This window comes from Varroa jacobsoni, unplaced genomic scaffold (genome assembly GCF_002532875.2).
Source record: "Varroa jacobsoni isolate VJ856 unplaced genomic scaffold, vjacob_1.0 scaffold_245, whole genome shotgun sequence".
NCBI classification, from domain to species: domain Eukaryota; kingdom Metazoa; phylum Arthropoda; class Arachnida; order Mesostigmata; family Varroidae; genus Varroa; species Varroa jacobsoni.
Genome location: NW_019213147.1, coordinates 97,360 through 120,259, shown reverse-complemented (window position 1 = coordinate 120,259; position 22,900 = coordinate 97,360). Strand labels below are relative to the sequence as shown.

Sequence of the window (22,900 nt, the reverse complement as noted above, 5' to 3'; positions counted from 1 at the left end):
ACAAAGCATAGCGAATCCGTGTCAGTACATCTACGATATTACAGTATACGACGATGTACTGACATGTAACATAGACATTTCTCACGTAGACTGGGTGTATAGCGTATAAAAATAGCCAGATTTCTGTCCCGTCCCGAACTACCCGTCAGAGCTGGCACGTAACGGCGATTCGATTGTACAGAGTCTAGGGAAAGCGGAAAGCTTAGTTAACAAGTATAGCTCCGGCAACACAAATGCGATACTCATAACATTTAGAATGAACGATCTTCGCTTGCGACAGTGACTGTGGCACCAATAGTCGCGACGGAATAACAACTTCCAGCAAGAGATCATTGAGCTGCCTTCGCGCATAAAACTTCATATCATATCAGGCAAGGACGTGTCCCCGCTAGAGGGTAGCATTACTCATTGAAAATGTCTGATCATAGCAAAGGATAGGCTAGTCAGTATGCACAAGCAGATTTTACCGTTAGATTCATTAGTGTGGGTAAAAGACAAAAGAAATACAGTTAGGTAACTGCTATTATCATCCCTAGCATTAGGTGCTGTTCTAGCAAATGGCTATCTTCAAATATCGACTATATGTTATGCCAGAACACGGAGCGCTACGATTGACTACTTTGACAAAAATCCATGCCCGCGAGATGAGTGAAGTAAAACTAACAACTGCCGCTGCTATCGTCTTTATCAGGCAGTTTCTCGTTTCTAATCTCCTCCATAAACGTGCGCATGGTCCCCGGTGTTCGTTCGTAACGCATTCTTATTTCGTCACTGCGTTTCACTTCAATCGACACGAGAAAAACTCATGAAGCAAAAAGAATGTTTTCCGGGACCAGTGCAACAATGGCATATGTATATATATATATATATATATATACATATATGAATGAATTGGGCTGCCGCTGTTACACTTGTCTTGTGGCAATATAATGGCGACTCGTCCAACGAATATTTCGCCAGAGCGCCGCTGGCTTTAGAAATCTAAGAGTTTAGGCCCAGGACCGTCGCTCAAATAGAACATCCAGCAGAAGTTGCTGTTCTGCTCTCAAAAGCCATAACAACGTTGGCAACGAACCACGTCAAGGAGAGTAGCGGAAGTGAAGTGGCTTCAGCCTGCGAGCAGAAACTGTCGGATGATGACGAAGTAAAGGAATTTGAATGCAAATATCGAGGAGAGAACTTGTACGAACAGATAAAGATTTGTAAAGATCAAAGATAAGGCGACGCTATAAAGAGTCAGGCGGCGTTAAGGGGCTAGAGTGGAAGGAAAACAAATTCACGCAAAGTTGTACTGATTGTATCGTCGTTGCTCGTTAGCTTGAAAACAGCTGGCTGATTTGATAGCTGAATGAACGAATGAGTAATGAATTTATATTCTGATGGAGGTGTTCGCACTTTCCTTTTCGTTTACCTGTCCGTCAGTTCGTTTGCTAGTACCAGCCGTTGCCCACGGGGGCAGGTGCACAAAATTACCTGTACAGATGTATGATTACTGCCGCTGCCGCAATTGTTTCGATAGGAGGCAATCAAGTTCCGAAGACCGCAACTTTTTGTAATCGATCGGCTATTAAAGGACGTCTGATTGAATAGCGTTAAATGACGACATGGGATGGCAATGCCAAGATCAACACAACAACAATAGTGGCAGTCATAACAGGAACATAAGTTGGCTAAGTAGTTAGGCTAAGCCTGTGCCAAATCCGTAAATAAGAGTCAGAGAAAACGGAACGAAGACCGACTGACGCGCAAACGAAAGTTTATTGCACTAGAGCTATCGCTGATGATTACGATGATGATGATGATGATCTCAATGATGAAGAAGAAGCCTTCAGGCGAAAATGGTGACGCAGCAAAATTGCGCAGTCCGCTAACAAACAGCCGCCAGCAACCATATCGGGTTAACAATGAACGAATTATAAATGCCAACCCGATGCGAAAAGTGCGCCCATCCGTATGGAGAACGGTCCTCAACGAGAGCGGTGACCCGTTGTTCGTGAAGTTCATCAACAAAACGACGGAAAGTTGTCAGAAAGTGGCGAGCAGTCGGAAACGACGAAAAGGCTGAAAAATTCAGGGCTAGAAGAGAGGGAACGGGAAAGGGAACAGAAATGCGTGGTAAAAATAGACTGTGTAATATAGCGACGCCGTATCGTGATACAAAGAGTGTCATATTGTTAGCCGACCGGGTCGTTTACGTTCGTATAGATCAATGAAGTAAAAGCGGGTCGTCGAATTCCTTCAGGCTGTCTTAGCAAAGTGAGCAAGATTACGATGTGCTAACGTTGGCAGGTGTTACTAAGTACTGAACTGCCGAAGCAACAAACATACTTAGATATTATATGACAATCAATGAATTTAAGCTTTTTTCCTTATCGAACATGGTTACTAGTGGAGTTTGTCATCTGGGTAAATGACACTGGACAAAAGCGTAGATCGCATCACCAACAGACCGCCTAAATCTAATCACCTATTGCAAAGCTATCTGTTCTGCTGTCTCCATTCTATGACGTTCTAAGCATAAAAATGTAATCGGAACTATTAAATTTTACTGAACATCTAGCCGATTCCGGAAATGTATCGAATCGAACTAAGATCACTCCGGATCCGGAATAAAAACGTGCATTAGATATGCACTATGTAAATACATATCAGAGATACGCGCCTACAAATGCGTCTATATTTAGCACATTTCTCTGTGACACCACAAGACGGCCTTAAACAATACATAGCCCCGTATATGTGTACACAAACGTCTCTATGCGAACATATTTGTAAGCCCCACCGGCATTTTTCTTCCCCGTATTAGACAATGATACACGTCGGCTCAGTTTTTCGACCTATACATAAAGCTACGTAGATAAATCGTGAGAAAAATATTGGAAGACATCAAGCAAAATTTCACGAAACACCTTGATGCAAGTTTGGTAGAACAACGATATCAATAATAATAACAATAATAACAATGTGATGATGGCGCATGTTGATGATAATGGTGATTCTTCTGGGTCATATTATCGACGTACAATCAGGCATAAGATACACGAACATAAAGCAGTCGTTCATTCGATGGCCCATTTAGTGGCCATGTTTGTTTCGCTTTCGTACACACTACTCAACTTTTCCCCACAAAGCATTCCCTGGCACTGTTTCTTCTGTACTTTATAGTTTCTAATGTGAGCGCAGAATAAATGTGTGAAATTAATAAAAAAAATGTTTAGCATGTATCTCTCCTCTTTGAAATATACGTTCTCGCTATGCTCCTCTCTTTTACGGTAGGCAAGCAGGGCAAAATGAGCGATCGGGTTGTCGTCACCAGGATAACCGCCGAAGTCACCCTCTGTCAATCCATTATGCAAACATTACAATAGGTAATAGCACTGCAAGCCAATATCATCGTAGTGCAATCGTGCTGTTGCGCTTGGTGACATACAGCCGATCAGAACTCGAGAAGGAAAGAGGTCGATAATTATCGCACAGTGTGTCTCTATAATTTCGGCAGAAGCCCAACTATAATAATCATGTTGGCATAACTATAATTAATAACCTGTCCTAGTTTCACCCCTTCAATGCTGTAACGTAAAAATATGCGTCTGTTTGTATGCTATATTGATTTTCGTTCGCTTTATTTTTGCCGATGTCAGCGACTCGTGTTGTTCGAAAATGCTGAAATCTACGGGGTTTAGTTCGGTGGAACTGACTGAGCTAGCCGACTGAACAGAGCAAATGCGCTGTGCTTTTAGCCTGTAGAACAGAAATGGCCTTTACAAGGCGTGGGGGGGAGAGGGGTATCACTTTGCAAAACAATTTTGAAACCGACAAACGGCTGTGCATGTTGAATGGGAAAATATAAAACCGGTTTTGTTTATAAGCGCGCCTATGTTGTGAAAAAGCGAGTATTAATGTAAAGATGCGGCTCATCAAATTTTCTATTACACTCGTTATCTGAGGTGCAGATCTTAGGCTAAGTTAAAGCGCAAAATCTTCAAAGGTGTCCCATATTTTGCCGTCCAGCCAGCTCTTTTTTTATTTAGGTTTGTCGTATATACTGTAACAGCACCCTTCTATCATTCACACATGGAAACACGTGTATTGCTATGCAACAAGACATGACAAAAGGCAAGCAAAAAAGTGCGCAACTATCAAGAAAAACAATGACTCTGATCTTTAATCCGAATGGGTATTATGGGAACAGTGACGACAATGACCAGCTGTGTACGGGTGTTAAGAGGTTTCCTTTTTAATGCCGCCGCTGCTGCTGCTGCTGCTGTACACTGTGCGCCTCTTACTAGCTGTTACGTATGTCTAATTCAACCTACGGTCAGAACAAATCTATCGAGGTTCTGCTCCCGTGCAGACCCTCGGTATCGTTGTGGAACCGTTAGCTGCCGCAGAAGATCCGGAACACTCCATTATCACAGTCACATCTGGAGCACACCGCGATTTTCTTCTAACTATTTTTTTCAGCAGTTTGACATTACCAGCAAGCATCAGCAGAAGAGTTCGTTGAATTGAAGAAGCAGAAGGAAACTTTTGCGCAGCAGTCCCTTTCTCTCTTGATGAAGAAGTGTCGCTTTTACGCTTTGTCCCTTTAGAAGCATCATAGGGTCTGATGGGCTATCTGGAGCGAAAATCTGCCCGATAAGCGGAGCGCCCAGATTGCGTTCCGGACACAGCAGAAAAGCGAAATGCTAGGTGAGCACCCGAAGCTATGCAAAGGCATTTGGGCTCTAGCTGTACAAACACTGTCTAGCACTTATTCTTGTGAAGGGGCAGGGGCAGGGCGGGGGTAACAGAAAGCGAATACTTTCGTCCCGAGCGGGGCAAAAATGGGTCTGCGCACAAAAGCCCCCTTATACATTGCGTATCAATAGGTCATCATATACGTCTCAGATATGATGCGGTTATATATATATATATATATATAAATTATAAGACTAGCGTTCGAAGCGGCTATAAGTAGGCGCTTGCTATTGATTGCTATATTACTGCAGGTGTAAGCGTGCTACATCAATGTACTTGGCCACTATGTGACAAACCAGCGAAGGGGATGTTTATTCTGAATACTTGTTTAGAAATACTGCGCGGTTCAAACCCGCGCGGTATTTCTAACGCCGATATTGTATATGCAAAAGCCTGTTCATGTGTGTAGACGGGTTTCTACAGCAGAAACTGTTGGGTAAATAAACAAGCCATTTACTTTTGTAGAGTTAGCTATTATTTCACATTCATGCTTAATTGAAGCCGACCCGTTTGACGCACCATGGGGTAATAGGCTTTACGAAAATTTACAATGCTCGACATGCTTAGACGACCCGATATACTTTTTCCGTCATGAATTGAAAGCAGTGCACCTAGTTGTCCTAGTCGAACAGATTTGAAACTAGATTGGTTAGTTTGCCTCCTAGTATAGCTGGGTATCGTCTTAAATGTAGTAGCGCGGCACCCGAAAGAGCCCATCTAGAAGCGTACAGATTCTGCCAATACGATTTCTCGTTTTACCATACTGTTTTTTAGAAATTGATCTCTTAAACACTGATTGTCAGATTGTTGCACTAAAGTATGACTAAAAGAATATACTTAAAAAACCTAAAGGCTGTTGAATCCCAATGGAGAACACAGAACGCCAAATAAGACGCTCCGTCAATTGATACTTCTCACCAGATGAAAAGTTCTTAATTTGTTTCGAGTGTTTTTTTTGTACTTTTTTTTCGTTTTATTGACTTTACGTAAAAGGGCAATTTTCTCTCATTAAGTTTGTCTGTTCCGAGTAGACTGTTTACATGCTGAATGTTGAAAGATCCCCTGTTTCCGTTGTAACAAATATGAAACAAGCAATAATGGTATTTTGAGACAATGTATCTCTACAGTATATTGAGTTCTGCTTTTGATTATGTTGATTCTATTGATGAGTCGTCTCAATGACGTATAGACGAAACGAAGGTACTCGAAGGGCCGCTTGCTGTTAAACTCAACAAGCCGATCCAGGTCATCATTACCTGAGCAGTGAGCGCATGCCAACATGTGACCTAAAATAGGCATGCGTTTATTGATCAAACTTTGGTGTCCCTGTTACCTGCTAGGAGCAATATACAGCAATCTTATTTTCTGAACGCTTTAGATATCGTATATTACAATTAAATTGAGCCAGGAAATTTCAGCGTTTGTACTCTTTTCTATCAAGCATCCACGATATCGACGACTTTAGATTTATTTGTGTCTCTGTGCTACCTTATCTCATCCCATTGCATACATGTTTTTATAGCTGAATGTATATGACTTTGAAAAATATTTCAAGGCCAAGGAAAACGCCTCGCAAGTACCGTTGCCTTATATTTGCCGATTTTTCAATGTCCAAATGCCAACTATTTGTTTGAGGGATCAGCTTGTTACGATATTTTCGTTTACGGGTGATTTTTCGATCAATACACGATATGTACAATTACAGAAACAATATCGAAGCGTCCGCTAACTTATCTGATTCAGATCGTTAAGAGCTGCATTCGTGCGCATGCAAAAAACACAACATACGAGACAGTAAGTTAGTTAGTTAACTGCTAGTTTATTAATGGCTAACTCTATGTATCATTTATATTAGGAAGCCATCTACTACAAACATTTCATGCGAAAATGAATCAAAAGCGTGCCGCATTATATGATAAATGCGTATATCGCGTTTACTTACTTTTGCCAGCAGCGACGGAAAACGACGTCTTATCCTTAGTGAAAGGGACATCTTCCGAGCGTTGAGTTGATAATGTTGTTTTTCCAAACTTCAATGTATCTATTTGCTTTTGTCATGGGCAATGTACTTGTACATTTCATTGATACATCAGACTAGCGCGTTCAATCCCACTCAGTACACTTGCACGTACATACAGCGTATCGTTTATACACAAACACACGACGGAACAGCCTCAGCTATGAAACAACATGAGCACATCGGCGAGGGACAGCCTAGGCTACAGGGTAAAACTATATCATACAATTTGCACGTAACTATGCCCGCTCAACAAAGTTTGCCACCAGTCTTACCCGGCTTGGCTTCATTCGACTTCATCGCACTCCGCCAGGGGCGTCCTAGCAAAAGCAACTAAAACGTCAGCCATATATCGTTAAACGACACGGTGGTAGTAAAAATACTGAATAGCAAGCACAGCCCTTTGCAACGTCCAGCTGCTCCGCGGAGCTCTGTAAACCACGGTAGAGCACTGTGCGTCAGCGGCATTCAGCGAACACATGCTTCTACTTCTAGGACGGATGAGCTCGCGCGCTTTGCAACCGGCGTCACCGTTACACTGAGCAAGTATTGGCCGCCGAAGTAACGGCTGGGGAGAGGGCGATTTGGGCAAGAGGAAATTTCACACATAATATTATTATAATAATAATAATACAACTCATAGTACCAACACGAAATTAGTGGCAATGGCGTGTTCAGTTACTAACGATACAGTGGAAGCAAGGTAAAAAAAATAACCCCTCTTCTTGACCTACTCGATCTGGATCCTGGATAGTGGGAGAAAGCGATATTATATATACATACAGGTTATGCTTGGTAAGGTATACAATGGTTAGGTACCTAGTTTGTTTTGAAATACAGTCTAAACTGGAATCTAAGGTAAATGAAAAACTAGTTCAAGTTTAGTCGTAAGCAGTCGTAACTTGAGCACTTATCTATACAATAGGGTGTTTGGAACGAAATCGGATAACATTAATGTCACTTCCTTAGAAGTTGCACTTTGACAGAAACTGATATTCTGGTGCATTTTGGTAATCGGCGTACGCTTTTTGAGGTAACCTCGATCGGTGGAAGCGCATATATATAATATAACAGCCATTTGTCTCGTTTCGCAAACTGAACAGTTCAGGGGTCATTTTCAACAGTTTCTTTTCGAACCTTATAGGTAAGTTTTTAGTTTCACTTACGTTATGCTGGTTCGGGCAGAGTCGCAAAGTTTCGCTGACATATTTCTCATATATTTTGATGTAAATTTAAATTGTTAAACTATTCATATACTTTTTTCTCGTAGCGGCTCAAATGATCGAGTTTCTTTCCGCGAAGACACACACTTTGCTCAATATACTGTTGATCTGCGCGTTCGCCGCAGTATTGTTGTAACTTACAAAAGACTTACGACGATCCGATACCAGCTTCACTAGTTCACACTTCATGAAGCATTAAAACCAAATTATTCTTAAGGCGAACTTGCCTTATCAGTAAAAATTTTCTATTTAAAAAAAAACGAGAACGGCTGAATGGCTAGTCCATACCTAAAACTAGCTTTAGGGGTTGGAGTGGTGAGATAGTCTATTGGCTTTTGCGTTTTCAGAGAGTATCTCTCATATAGGTTTTTAGGCCGTGGACGACCCTTGCCTCGGAGTGCCTAATTGCTTCGGACTCTGGAGCATTCCGGATTCCAGTGCTCGCCTACTAGGCTGTCTGACATGTAATATAGGAAGTGAAACTGAATTTCATTAATTACGTGATATTTTATTTTTGTGTATTTCCGCGCCTTTTTAATGAGAGCTACTTCGAGTCCTCATTTAGATTGTGGATTACTGAATTGGCGTTTGGGAAGTTGGTTGAACTGTTAATGAACCGCAAGGAAATCGGCGACAGCACACATTGTTCATCTTAAATGATCAAAGCCGCTTGAATTAGCACCTACAATGATTCTGCAGTGAAAGCTTTGAACTTGAATTTCCGATCCCTATTTGTATTTCCAGTGAGCGTATGGTGCCCTCTGAGTGTCAAAAACGGCGGATGAATACAACGGCTCGCAAAAACTCTATCCCAACGTAGCTGTAACACTCTGCACACGCGTAACTGCGGCTTGTTCATACAATCAAAAAAAACTTCTGAAGCAGACGGTTCTTACGAGCTGATCTTCTTCTTTGCAAGTTTTGTCGTTGACAAAGCCGCCGAAATGCGTCTATGCGGCCATAGTAGTATATTAAAGTAATGCGTTGATAGCACCCCACAGTTTAGCTGTGACATTACAAACAAGTTGAAACTATTGCATTTAAAACCAGCTCTCTCTTTTTCTTGCCGTATCATTATTCCAATGCTATAATATCATGTGAACGTGTGTACGGCAGTCTATGAATTTTAGTTGGACACCAGATGGCGAAATTAAGAAAGCATGTCCCGAATTATAACTTGGCCGTATTTTGAGTGAGCAGGCTAGCAAGCTAAATGGACCTTAATAACATTTGGGAAAATTAGCATATATATGCATTTGTTTTCTGAACAAACATTTACTCTATGCGCTAGCGTGTCACCAGATTAAAGTACTGTCCCTTGGAGCTATAGTAATCTTTCGTCATTGTTTCTCATCCATTTACAAAAACAATCGTCTTCAGTTTACCCAGTCATATTTAATGAAGGGCATTGTTAGTCAACCAACCGAATGTCACGAGAAAGTGTGAGACGAACAAAGCGTTTCAAACATTTTATTATTTTTTTTTTATTAAACAAATTAATATTTTTTTTCTTGTATCAGCATAAACTCTAGCACAAGGCGACACGCTACATTTTTTTTTAAGAATACAACGTCTTAGTATTCGTAAAAATAGTATACATTTTTCTAATGCCATGATTTTGAGTCTATTGAATCAAAGACGGCACAATACACCTCTGTACCGCAAAGCTCAGAAATAATCGTCTTCACGGTCGACTAATCGTCGATAACGTCGTGCTTTTAGATCGTTTAACCCTCAGGCTTACTCGTGCATATTGTAGTGAGCTGGAAGTTCTATCCTGGCCTCACTTCCCCACTTCTATTCCTACATAGCGAATAGACTTCTGTCAATCGTCTGCAATCAGCAGACTCGACAAAATTTATTTTCTGCGTAAAAAAAAATCTCATTGTCTCAATCTCATAAAATACACATATATTCACACAAACATACGTATAGTTTATATGGTGCGCTTCTATCGTTTACATTTTTCGAGCCCTAAAGGTGTATATATTGAATCGACGCAATCCTGTTTCTAAACGACCATTTTTCACAGTTACTTTTTCATCTTCAACCGAACAGCGAATGATCTATCCAATAAAACATCTATCTAATGAAATCGAAACTGCTATTTGCTATTTTTTTGGCTAGACAATCTCCCATTTGCTGGCATTGCTAACCCTACGATGGCTACCGTTATTATAAAAGGTTTTAAACCTCTTCCCCCATTGCTATCGGTTTGCAAGATAACCAAAATGATAATCATCGTTCGTTAACACGAAACTACCGTAGCGGCTCCAAAAACTAGAAGTTATCAAAACAACCCCTTCCCCTCCGCCCTACTCCTGTTCCAGTTGCATTGTCCTTGCTGGTGATTTTTATTGAGTACCTGATACTCTACTATACATAACGCAATTTATTACGGGAATTGAGTTATTCAGCTGTTTTTCTGTCTATAAGAACAGAACAGATCTGTCACGTTTAAGCTATCTTGGTCAATTTTTAGAACTACGTTATCGTCGTCACTTCTATAACTGGATTAACTGTGTATATTTGCCCTTCGTAATTCTATCTTTTAATATTATATAAAGGGATATGATGATTTTCAGGCATATGTTCCTACATAAAAAACACGTATTTATTGTATACTATATATATATATATATATATATATATATATATGACGAGCCGCTGATTTTTAATAATAATTTTTGTAAATTCGAAGAAAGTCAAACTGATTTTGTTGCTAATGCAATTATACTATGATAACGAATCAGAGTATGATGCTGTTTAGCATCCCGGACGTGTAATTAACCCAAATTATTGTAAAAAAAAAAAGAATGGAACAATAATATTAACGGTAGCACACATATTACACCAACTTGTTATCAAAGAATTTTCAATTAGGAGAAAACGTTGGGTAATATTGTCCCAGTTATGCACAAATCGGTCCGGGGTACGATCGAAAGTGGGACAGAAAGAGAAACATCCTTTTCTTTTCTGAATCAAGATATCAGGATGATCGTTTCATTTTTTTCTTTAAATCGATGATAAAAACTAAATCGGAGTGAATTATCCTCTTTCTATAATCGGAGCAAACAAAAAGCCCCGCGCACGGTTGCTTGATACTGTTGACCGCATAAAAAGACGCGTCTATTTATCACAAAAAGATATAACGAAAATAACATCGTCTTGCTTTTATCACCTGCGTTCGCCTTGCCCTTTGGCGTTTATGGACGCATAAGCGTGGGCGATTGTCCTTGTCACTAATTGCTACTGCTGTGCTTATCGCCGGCGCAGCGCGCATCTGATGCTACATCCACTGCGCCCACAATCTTGCCACCGCCATACGTTACTAAGAGCAGGTGATTTATCAGTATTTCACTGCAACTTTGCAGCATTGCCCCTAACCGGCAACTGTCTACTGATCAGCTCCCATGACACACAACATAATCAATGGGCTCGGATTGCTGTATATTTCAGATTAAAGTTATACATCGCAAAATATGAGGAAAGGGCGAATTTCAACTCTTTCTCTGTTGTTTGTTCTTCACTTTCTGACCTTCGTTACAAAGCAGTCGATTCAACTCAATGCTGATTGTCTCATTGTACGGGTGCCGGACAAAGGATAATGAGCAAGGTTACTGCCCTGGATGGATATAGATATTGTCGGAAAAGCACATAAATAGGGCACATGATAAATGGGCGCTAGAGGCGGCAGTGCCGACTACCCGAGCACGAAAGCCTGATGTGAAATATGGTAGTTAACAAGAAGATAAGCCAGCCAGGCCACTTCGGAAAAGTTTAGGCGTCTGGGAGTGGATGATATGCTCTAAATGTTGTATTGGATAAAAGAGCGGGTAAAGAGCGTCAAGGGTACACATACATGGAAGATTAGTTTTTACCTTCGTCTATTGATACCAAGGAAGATAAAAAAATGTACTTTACGTTTAACTGACCGGGCTACACGCTTGACAAGAGACGTGGTCGTTCATCGCCGATGCGTTAAGTATCACGCGTATCGTACTGAGTAGTCCTTTTATACGGGTGGGTTATATCAATTTACATCATATAAACCGTACAGGATTCGCAGCTAGGTTAAGTCGCAGACACAACTTAGAAACGGTTGTTTAACTGAAGTCAGACTTACTTCTACCGCGCTTAAATTCTGCTAAAGCCGAACCGCATATAGCGAGGTAATAATGTTGGTAACTACGGAATCACCTATTACGTTACCTAGTTATATAACATAACATCTATACTGTTGCATCGTAATTCTATATGGGTACAAGTTGATTATAGTGTGAAGTTCTTATTTATAGTTTTTCGGTATCATACGACGATCGATAATTCGGACACGAATCCGAAGTACCTAATTACTATGATTTCTGTGCGTCACATACTGGGAACTATTAATGAAGTAGCTTATATTGTCATACCGCTTAAAACGATTGTAGCCTTTACGTCACTCATCTTGAACGCATTACTGCGAGTGCGGTTTGCCTGTCGGATAGCTACGTACATAATAGGGCTAAGCTTAACCACTCATGTTGAACTGTACATATTATAGCTTATCGGGTACGAGTAGCGCGATTAAACTATCATTGTACAATGCGAGTTCAGCCAATCTTTCGATTAAAACTACTCCTTTATTGTGTTTGATATTGTCTACAATCGTAACGTTTTAATACGTGTTTCAGTACGTTGCTTTGTTATCGCGGTTTGAATAGCGAAAAGATGCTTAAAGTTCGCACGAATTTCTCCATCGGATACCGATTAGCCCTGGCCACCCACGACGTCTTACTATTCATCTAAGCTGTCGGGCACTTATAACCCGGGCAACCGGCAAAGTCATTACAGGGGTCACTGGGGTAACAAGAATTAGACAAATACCAAATTGAATCAAATTGACCCCTATTATGAGGTGATAATACATTTCAGCAAGTCGAGCTAACTTTTCTCAGAAACAATGCGTTCTTTTTATTTGTGATAGTACGACTCAATTGACTATCGAACAGTTGGCTTAATTTTATAATAAAGCATAAGGTAATACCGCTACGGTGAGTCTCAGTGGCCCCACGGAAAAGCTTAGTAGCTAATCGTTGATCCGAGAACTGTTACGGCCGGTAGAGGCAAAATCTTCTGATTGAAAAAAGGAACTTCATGCTCGTCTTTAGCCGCGGTCAACACGACCAATTATTCCGAGCTTGAGGGTTTAGCGAAATTTACATAATTTTCCTTCGGTTGCCTTCACACACACACGGTGAGTTACCAGAGGACGATTTAACGAGTTACGGGGTTCCTGTATACGAAGGACCATAACGTGAATTTTATTTAAAGGCATTGGAGAACCCGCTAGCTTTCAGTACATCATTATCATTGAACTGGGAATGAATAAACAAAAATTGAAGTCATGGGTGGGGTCGAGTTTTCATCGACCGTTTCTTGTTATAATTTTAACATCGTTGTACATTTATTACACATGACAATTCGGATAATAGCTTATTTTGTTGAATCTATGGTTGACAGGAACATGAAGCGAAAAGTTCAGGCAGAAACGAGCAAATGCAATTACTATAGCTTGCAATATTAACCGACGGAAATGAATGACTATGGTCCTACACTATGGATGGTCCGACTGAAGTTGAAAGCTGGGTTGCCATTAACTTGGTGTTGGTCTGACAGTTTATGTAAGTGCGTCCCAATGACATTATTGGTAACCAACAACGAAAGAGGGTTGAAGCGTCCCTAGTGAATCTATTTTGAACAACACAAGTACGATTCACCAGTCTAGCTACTGTTCGATGGAATAAGCAGCATGCCCCAGGTTTCTGAAGTTCCTACGCGTCAAGTCTTACGTCCGGTATTGCCGTTAGGTAATCCATCAGACGGCTGGCGTTCAGCACCAAACGAACTGTGTCTATGCGCCGGTTCGAACCCAGCTAATAATGTGTAACGTAGATTAACAGATGAATACATTAACCACTAAGCTATCAAAGGGATCTAGGTTCTGGTCTAGGTTCGAACCCGGGTGCAGACAGATTTCGTTCCGTGCTGGGAGCCAGCCGTCTGCTGGAACGCAAAGTAGAACTTGAAACATAGAGGTATTCGGGGTTTAAACCCGCAGAGGCATATGGCACAGTGTCACGTCAAATATGAGGTTCTGCATCGATAGGTGCCGCGACGGAACTAGACGAACACGCCCTGTCCTTAACAATGTGCCTTCGTCGTGCCTAGGCCCACAGTAGCTGTCACAATCACGAGACCAGGACAATTGTCTTCAATTCACTGTCACACACGCCAGCGAAGCTGCCCACGATTGTGGGTGATATTCGATGTCAATAGGCATTAATCATCGTTCGTAAGAGCTAAATGCGCTTTGTAAAATTTTAAAAGTACAAAAAAATCTACGTCTTGAAATGGCTGACTACATGAATTTAACTCTCAATTTTTTGCAACCGACTATTCATATGAAATGACTAGACTATTAGGTAAGCCAGGTCCGCGTGCTTTTTTTCTGTGATTCGGAAATCAAGTTGAGCCAACATAACTTAACAAACCGTTCTTTACGATTACGTTGGCCAGTCTTTTTGATATAGATGTAGCTACTTACCAAGATACGCTTCGATTAGGGCATTGCTCGATTTCAACTAACCAGACTTTTTTCGTACTAAGCATTACAAAACAAATAGATGCCGCCCAAACTGGACTTGTTTGGAAGGCTTCAGTGAGAGACATTTTGAGTCAGGAACTGTTTTAACAAGAAAAAAAAAAAAAAAATAACACATATATAGACTAAACGTGCAGTTTTTCCGAACACAATCATTTTTCTTTTACAGTAACGAGGAAAACAAGAAATAATGATGGTAATAAAATACGAAATTTGTCCTCGAATACGCGAAAGACTGATACATTTAGCCAAGTGATCACTGTCATAGCCGTCTTTGCGGGCGGTAGTGACTGATTACGACCACGTTTTTGCTTCGGAAAGCTATGATAAATAGAATGCGTTAAAATAACAAAACGCATTGCCCAACGGACAGTTAAATACAGAATTATTTGAAAGAATTAAATAAAGTTCGTATATACAGGCACAAATATCTAAACGGATAAAATAGTTACTTTCAGTTTTGTAATTAGAGCCTTTAGATATTTGGCTCTCCGAACACATAATAACTTAATTGAATCCAGTCATTACGATAATCGATATAAATACCAAGTATTTTATTGGCTGCAGGAAATAATTGCGTATAATAGATCACCTCATGTATACCGAAAACATAACGCAATAGATACATGTGATGCGGGGCTGAATTTGTTTGCTTATTTTCAAAGATCCATTTACATAAGATCATAGAATGTCTACAATCTGCTGCAATAGACAGAGTAAGAACGTTTCGAGAATTCGACAATACTTCCTGATAAGGCCAGGAAGTCATTGCCAGCATAGAGGCTACCAAGATCACAGTTAAGCCTAGGCCACACCGATATGACCGAAGTAATTATTAATGGGCCTCCATACTACCGTTACTTACTTAAGAGGCAAAGCATGTTTTTTTAAGGCCGCATTTTTTAATCAGTTTGCTTTGATGACAACATAAACGTTTCGTCTTTTAATGTATCTGTCAAATTGTAGGTGAGCTCTCTCATAGATGATCACTGCGGCTTCTATTCGTCTGAATAGATGGAAAAAGTATAAGTACACAGAATCTAAGTGTTCACTGAGCAATTGCTGCTAGTGGCAAACACAAATATAACTACGAGACTGAATTGGTCTAGTTCAAATTGAGTGAGCTCACTGATGCTAACAACGGTTGGGTCTGAAAGTTCGGCTTGAAGCCGAGACCGAAAACCGAGAGCGTCGTGCTTTTTTTCTTCCTTAGATATTGACGGATCGGCAGACACAAAGAAAACTAAAATTAGGAACGGGTGTCATTGTCTAACAGAAGAGTGGATAGACATCGTTAGCGATTTTAAATATTTTACGGAAAGAATTATCTGAGTCTAAAGAAAGTTCTCAAATGCCCATTGTCAAACTCCCCACAGTACGACGACATAAATATATTTATAGAACGCTAACTATTGATACTATGCAGATATCTAACTTCGCGGTGCCAGCTGATGCTATAGTCGGCACGGAGACGTCATATTTCAAATAGATTCACACATTAAACTTTTATTCATTGAAATTTCTTCAAGAAGATGATAGTACTTTCGCAATGAGCATCGAAACGTTAGACATCTATCGGTACTTGCGATACATTGCCTTTCTTTTGAACAACAACGTCTTTGATGAGCGTAACCAAATACGCTAAGTGTGGCGCAGGCTGGGTATGCGCATCAGTTGGAACCTTTTAGCGTGAAATGAACCTAAATAACAGAGTAATTCTTCTTCTTTTTGGATTCATACGTAAATGCACGTAAACAGAGTTTATGTGCAAGCATCTGTTAGATTCTAGCTGCTTGAGTAGAGCTATCGGGAAATCAGTAAGCCATGCGGTGCATCATACGCTAGAAGAATAGCCCATTAATATTAACTACATCCTTTATTGCAAGGGCCTATTCCCAAAAAATGAAGCGAAAGCCAAGACATTGTTGGTGGAGAGACGGTTACTCGTGTAAGACCCTTTAAAGGTTCCTGAAGATGCTTTATTGACAGTATAAATCTGCAAGGCTATAATACCTTTGATTACAATGTAAAAACATTTAAGAAAGTAAGTCTTCTCGAGCTGAATTACTAATGAAGCTAATTTGCGTCAAACTACATTGCACGAGGTTATATATGATGGCTCTAATCATCGCTATTACACTCTTGTGATGATTTTAGGTGTCGTATTGTTGACGAGACGCAAAACCTTGACGAAGACATCGAAGGATTAGGTTGTTTAGTGCGGTATTCAAAATCGAAATAATCTAAATTTACAAATTATCACGTTTGCTTTCATGAAACTTGCTTGGTTACATCGATCAATCAATCTTTTTCTATTTGGGTCCATCAATCTTACATGAACCGTGAGCACGGGCGCAAATTAAGTACTCCCGTGTAGCAAATGCGCCCAAACTACAAATTATAAGACCGTCTGCTTTACGAAAGGTATTTGCGGTAGACGTTATTAAAAAACGAATAAAGTCAAAATCGTAGTTGTGGATAGGTCTCGCCAGTTGAGAGAGAGGCTCGATCCTTTGTTTCATTTTTAGCCTCGGCAGCTGAAACGTATATATTTCTTTTCCTTACTTCTCAGCTAAACTAATGAACCACAAAGAGTTGCCGGAATCTATTTTCACGGGGAGACTTTCGGCGATAAATTCGAAGTTGAACCAGGTATATATAGTCACGATGTAAACGTGGCCAATTACCAAATAATCATGGTCCAATTAAAGAGAAAACATTAATGTTCGCTCATTTTCGAAGGCTACTGACATTAGTGACGCATCCAGCAGTCGAATATTCCCTGGGCTGAATGGAAGTAATCTTTATAATCTTTTAATTGCCAAGACGCCATTGGTAAATAAATATACCTAGCTTTTTACTTGAATATCTCGTTAGTCATTTTTCGTAATATCGGCTTGAATTAACAGCCAAAATAACTGCCGTTAGATCAGAACAAACGTTATCGTTGAATGGAAATAATTACCGTTTTTTACGTTAGGTTAGTGTATCAAGCATCTGTAAGAGCCGAGTGGTTGTTCTACTTACAATGAATTGTTCCGGCGAATCTCGATAGACTCCTTGGACGTGGCTGGAAGTACAAAGTAAAGGAGATCGTAAGTATTATCATCACGAGTAATAAACAATTGTCTAATGCTGCTTTAAATACAAGCAACCACATATCTATTAACATACACATATCTAGCTACTAAATTTTTCCTACACATAAGTTAATTAATCCCCTGAAGCGTTTCAAGTTATCCGAAAAAGGCAACTGCTATTTCTATTCATTATCGTCCACGGAACTATTAGCAGACGAACTTCCCATTGTTTTGCGGTTGCTACAGTAGCGCTACAGTAGCGCTTAACGTAACCCTGCGCTTTGTAGGATGGAGGCAATATCGTACCGATATGGGTCCCACAGCGACAGGCATCTATCCATACACTGCAAAAGGTGGCGTAAGTAACAGATTACTGTGTGTGTTAAGAGTTCAATTTGCAGAACCGGCTGTTAATATTAAGGGTACCCGTGCAATACCGTTGTACGTGCAATTTTATGTAGCATTCCTTAGGTATATGCCATAAAGTAAGTCGCTAGGACTACTGCCTGTTTAATATGTTCTCTATTGAGATAATCTGAGAAACACTCGATTTCGTTTGCAATGGCCTCCATTAACCCTTGAAACATTGTTTCACTACTGATAACGTCAAGCATATTGGCTCAGTCAGTGTCATGTCACTTAATGCTCAAGACTTGTATTGACCATTCAGAACCTTATTTATGTCAGTCCGAAAGAAACGTATCTAGCATTTATGCACAAATCTCTCTAGATAGACAGATATGTCCGATTATATGAAACATTTTTTTCAAGTAATAACCCTGTGCATATCTGTCAATGAAAGGCCCGCGACAAAGTTAAGCGTGTGAATTTCCTACTTGACTTAGTCAAACGAGTGCGACAATCTTTACCCTATTCACAGAGCAGAGGTCACCTAGTGGTAATATGGCGGAATCGTGTTGAAACGAGACAAACATGCTCATTTGTTTAACTTTATCCATGTAACCGTATGCTTCCGACATGCTTAACGTTGGGGGTGTTTTGCGGACTTATCTTCAAACACAACATCCTCGTCATTGCAGTTGGTGACTACATTAGCGTGTGAACTCTACCGAAAACCAGCTATGCTTTCATGAGCCGGTGTAGGAGAAATTTTGTTACTTTCACCATTACAATAAAGTACAGCTCTCGCATGAACAAATATATATATAGTTGATTTACTAAGTCCGCTTATTTGCGTACACGATAATAAATTAGGGGTCTTGTTGTCAATTGCTGTCTTGTGGAAGCGCTCATGCGATGAGACGCATCACAGACTATAAAGAAATGTTTACATTGGGACTGCTATGGTTTGATAATTCCAAAGAAAAGGCTTAAACAAGATTAGCTCGTCGTTTGTATGCTATTATTTTGATAACTGCTATTAGTGAGATAGCTAGTAGCTACGGCTAGCTCGAGAAGGAAAGATAAACGGCATAAAACACGTAAAATGACGATTATAATAAGAGAGCTAGAAAACAAAAAAAAAAAGACAGTCCGTAATAGAAATTGACCACGAACCTTTTAAATTGCGAATTTAAAAAAAAAACACGGCGTTTTGGTTGACTTTTCATGTCCTTTTCATAAGCTATGGATAATAATGACTAGCCTTAAAAAAACATTATATTTGACGACAGGTGGCGGTGTTGATCGACCGGATTAAATGACGACTCAGTCATTACATAGGGGTATTTCGCCCACTAATAGCTGTATACATCAGGGCGACGAACGCAATGGGGGTCGTGGCAGTAAGAATAGCAAAAGACGGAGGGGCTTCAAATAATTAACAACACCGTTAGAATTCGAGCAAAGGATCCGCATATGGTTGAATGGCCATCTGTTATGTATGATAGTATTCTTGGCTAAGTGTTATATATGTATGTGTATGAAGCTATTCTTCGTGAAAAGTATTATCTTCACGGATTATCATTTAGCTTGTATCTCACTAGTTAAGTTAGGGTACGGTAAATAAATTATTTGAGTTTTACGTGTTAAGCGTAGCGCTGTCGTCTGGCCGCTAATACAAAATAAAACGCGGTCAAGCCTGATCCAGGACAAATCTAGATTGATATAATATGACTCGTTTATATAAATATGCTCAGTTTAATTGCTAAATGCCTAAGTATAGTTGTCTGGAAAAATAGTCACCACAGACCTGTGCCCTTCTCTATTGCACTTTAGCGATATCTCCGATAGAAATATTCGGAAAGCTACGTATAGTCAACGGGATTAAGAATAGCACAGTAGGAAAATATTATAATTTGAAGTTAATACAAAGCTTCACAGGCTGACCGCGTACATACAGTCATTCCTAATGTCAAGCTTAATAGTGGAACATGTTGTCTATGATACTAAGAGATGATACCTGAGAGAGAAACACACATACTGAGTTAATAGAACATGCACTCGGATCTGGACTTCGAATCCGATCAGATTTGTAAATATTTTTATCAGATAAAGACCGTGTAGTGATAAGTGGCATGATTAGTAAACGAGGTCGTTTTGATTGTGGTCCTTCTATTTATTTTAGAATCAATAAACTACGTCAGGTGAGGATACGTTTTGATAACACGGAATCGTTGTCCAGTACACTAAGCTGTTCAAATCTGATCCTTGCCATTGTTACGTCGAATGTCTGTACTGATAAGACAACTGAAAGTAGCGTATCTGTGTGCAGTTTATGATTTGGGTCGTAATGTAAGAGAGCAGCTGAAAGTGCGAGTCAATTTAGAAATTGGAGCTTTCTTCGTATGATATTTCCGTGGTGATTATTCATCCTGCCACTCTATACGAGAAAGTACCTGACGGAACTTGTACGTACGTTCAGTTCCGTTTGTTGTTACGTTGTCCAGTTGTTACGTTTAAATGAGCTAGACTATTGGGAACGAAAGTGATTGTACACACGATTCATCAAATAACTAATATGTAAAATTTTTGGCGTTAGTTCTACAAAAGCTAAAGCTGGTCCCGTTAAAAATGCTGACCACTGATCGCAAAGGGAAGCAATTTCGTCACAGAAAATATGGAAGCGACTATAGCATTGAAAAGGTAAGTAACTAATTATAATAAGAAAAGGTCAGTAATTTTGCTACCGCTTTGGCATTTCTTCTCTAATGTAAACACTATATTTATATTGCTTTCGGGATCGGAATCATTCGCAGGTATCTCTACTTCACTTGGAATTACGTTCGTATTTCGTAGTAATCGAAGTTTCAATTTCTACTAACGTTAATCTAAACAGGAAACCTGATTGAAATATATTTTATCATGTCATTGCTAACACGGTCTTACCAATAGTTTCATGCCGACGTTTGCGGCGCTGTAACGTAATGAATCCTATACATCGTTGGCAAAAACCATTCTGGTTAACTACAAGCTGTGAGATAGACATAAACGAACGCTGAACTATTACGGACGGATTAAAATAATAACTGTTACGTGAAATTGCTGCTCTTTTAGAGAAACTTTATACTGAGTTTAGCAACGTACCTTTAGCAGACGTTATAATATTACCTATAGTAAAAAGCAGTTAGCAAATACCAACTGCGGCATAGTGTTCGGTTGTTTAGAGACAGAATACATCAAAGAAGCTATGATCAAGCATATACTATGATCGGATAAGTTTTTTTTTTAACTTAGCCATCCCGATTTTCGCGTTACCATATGGGTTCGATGCTGTTGTATGTAAAGGCCTTCCTTACAAAAACGGGTGGTTTTTTTGCCAGAGAATTAAAGAAACGTGTGGAATTAGAGCACATTATAAAACTCAATTGTACCGTAAGCCCTACGTGGAAATGGTGAGGCTTCCGGGAGCGATGCTGTAATAAATTTCAAATTTCGCGCCTATTAGTACTCCGATAATAATTAAATTGCTTGAGATTGAAATCAGGTCGACAGACTTTCTGGGCCTTTAAGGTGAACCTATTAACAAGTAAAACGAATTCGTCAACCTTTAACCTAGTAATCTAGTAGTCCATCTAACGAATAAAAAAAACTAGTTATGAGGCAGTTATGATAATCGACTTCAGCTTTGTGTTCTGTAAAAAGTTAAACACACTGGTTAAATGCGTCTGATAAATAGCAGCTCTAAAAGGAATGGATAAAAATACACAATAGGCAAAACAAATTTCATCTTCGGGCTTTGGCACATAGGGACGAGTCACCCGGATAAAAACTATTGGACCTTAATGAGATACTGTACGTGATTTAGATAATTCTATGTATAAATATTGTGGCCTGTTGTGATGCCCAATAGCAGCATGTACATATCGCGTTGCAGACTATAACGCACGTCGGTTCGGCTCTCGATGAGCTTTCTAGCTGAATATCACCAAAATGACGTTTCAGATTTTTCTATTTCGTATTTATCATTAACAACCTTTTTCTATAGTGAGTAGATTACCACTGATACCTTCTCTAGTCGTCTGAGGCAATGGATCTTCAACAAATAACCTGCGTCACTTGTATAAAAAGTTATTTCCACTGCTGGTTCTCCAATAGAAGCGGGAACTTCTGATGGTTTATTGGGACCCTTTGTGCAAGACATTCTTCTACAGATTTTCCCAGCAATTTTTCATCTAGTGCTTACTCGTATTAACCTTAAAATCGACTAAAAGCTAAACGCAGCGCTTAAGGTCGAAGTTTCCCGAATAATGTAGAAGGGTAGGATATCAGATGCTGTCAATGAAGATCTCTTGATGCTATGTGAACTGTGCCTTATGAAAAGTTCATGAGATCCGACTGATGTAATCGTTCGCGCCGTCAAGGCAAATGCTGCGGTATGTTTTTTACAATGGTAGTTATTTTCAAATTGGTCAAGTTGAATTAATTCTCTTGCGTTTTTTATGTTAATGGAGGAAAGGGGAGATTTTCGGAAACGCGTATAAACGAGGTGAACGGGTATTTAGCCACAAACGACGCGGCAATGATATTAGCTAATAGCTATCATAAGAATCATACGTTATTGGCTATCGGATTATAAAACAATCATTTGATTTTTATATATTGTTTCAACCATCGAATAACATTCGATAAGCCTAGATGGCTACATTTGTGTTAGCTTGCGGCGTTGAACAAATCGGCAAATGCGTAACGGAGTTCCTTTTGTTAAGTTCAGAATAATAGAGACGGAGAGAACGGTATGTTCGTGTTGTACTTTGTATTTCCTGAGTGTGATTTAAATATTAGCAATTCAGTG

The 22,900-nt window shown here is 39.8% G+C and overlaps 1 protein-coding gene and 1 long non-coding RNA gene across 8 annotated transcripts in view; one reads left to right on the top strand and one right to left on the bottom strand.

Moving 5' to 3' along the window:
• The window catches only part of LOC111258547 (uncharacterized), a 127,574-nt gene that overhangs the window by 19,876 nt on the left and 84,798 nt on the right, over window positions 1-22,900 (bottom strand). For 4 of the 5 annotated variants that reach the window (XM_022829914.2, XM_022829913.2, XM_022829912.2 and 1 more), the window contains one exon: window positions 17,654-17,696. In XM_022829914.2, the coding sequence (XP_022685649.1) occupies window positions 17,654-17,696 (43 nt within the window). Of the gene's footprint in view, window positions 1-6,682; window positions 7,271-17,653; window positions 17,697-22,900 lie in introns of those variants that run through there. The other variant, XM_022829916.2, reaches the window with a different exon arrangement.
• Window positions 17,843-22,900, top strand: part of LOC111258548 (uncharacterized) — a 17,929-nt gene continuing 12,871 nt past the window's right edge. For 2 of the 3 annotated variants that reach the window (XR_015310187.1, XR_002679055.2), the window contains exons 1-2: window positions 17,843-18,064; window positions 20,648-20,751. This is a non-coding gene — a long non-coding RNA (uncharacterized LOC111258548). The remainder of the gene's footprint in view (window positions 18,065-20,647; window positions 20,752-22,900) is intronic. The other variant, XR_002679054.2, reaches the window with a different exon arrangement.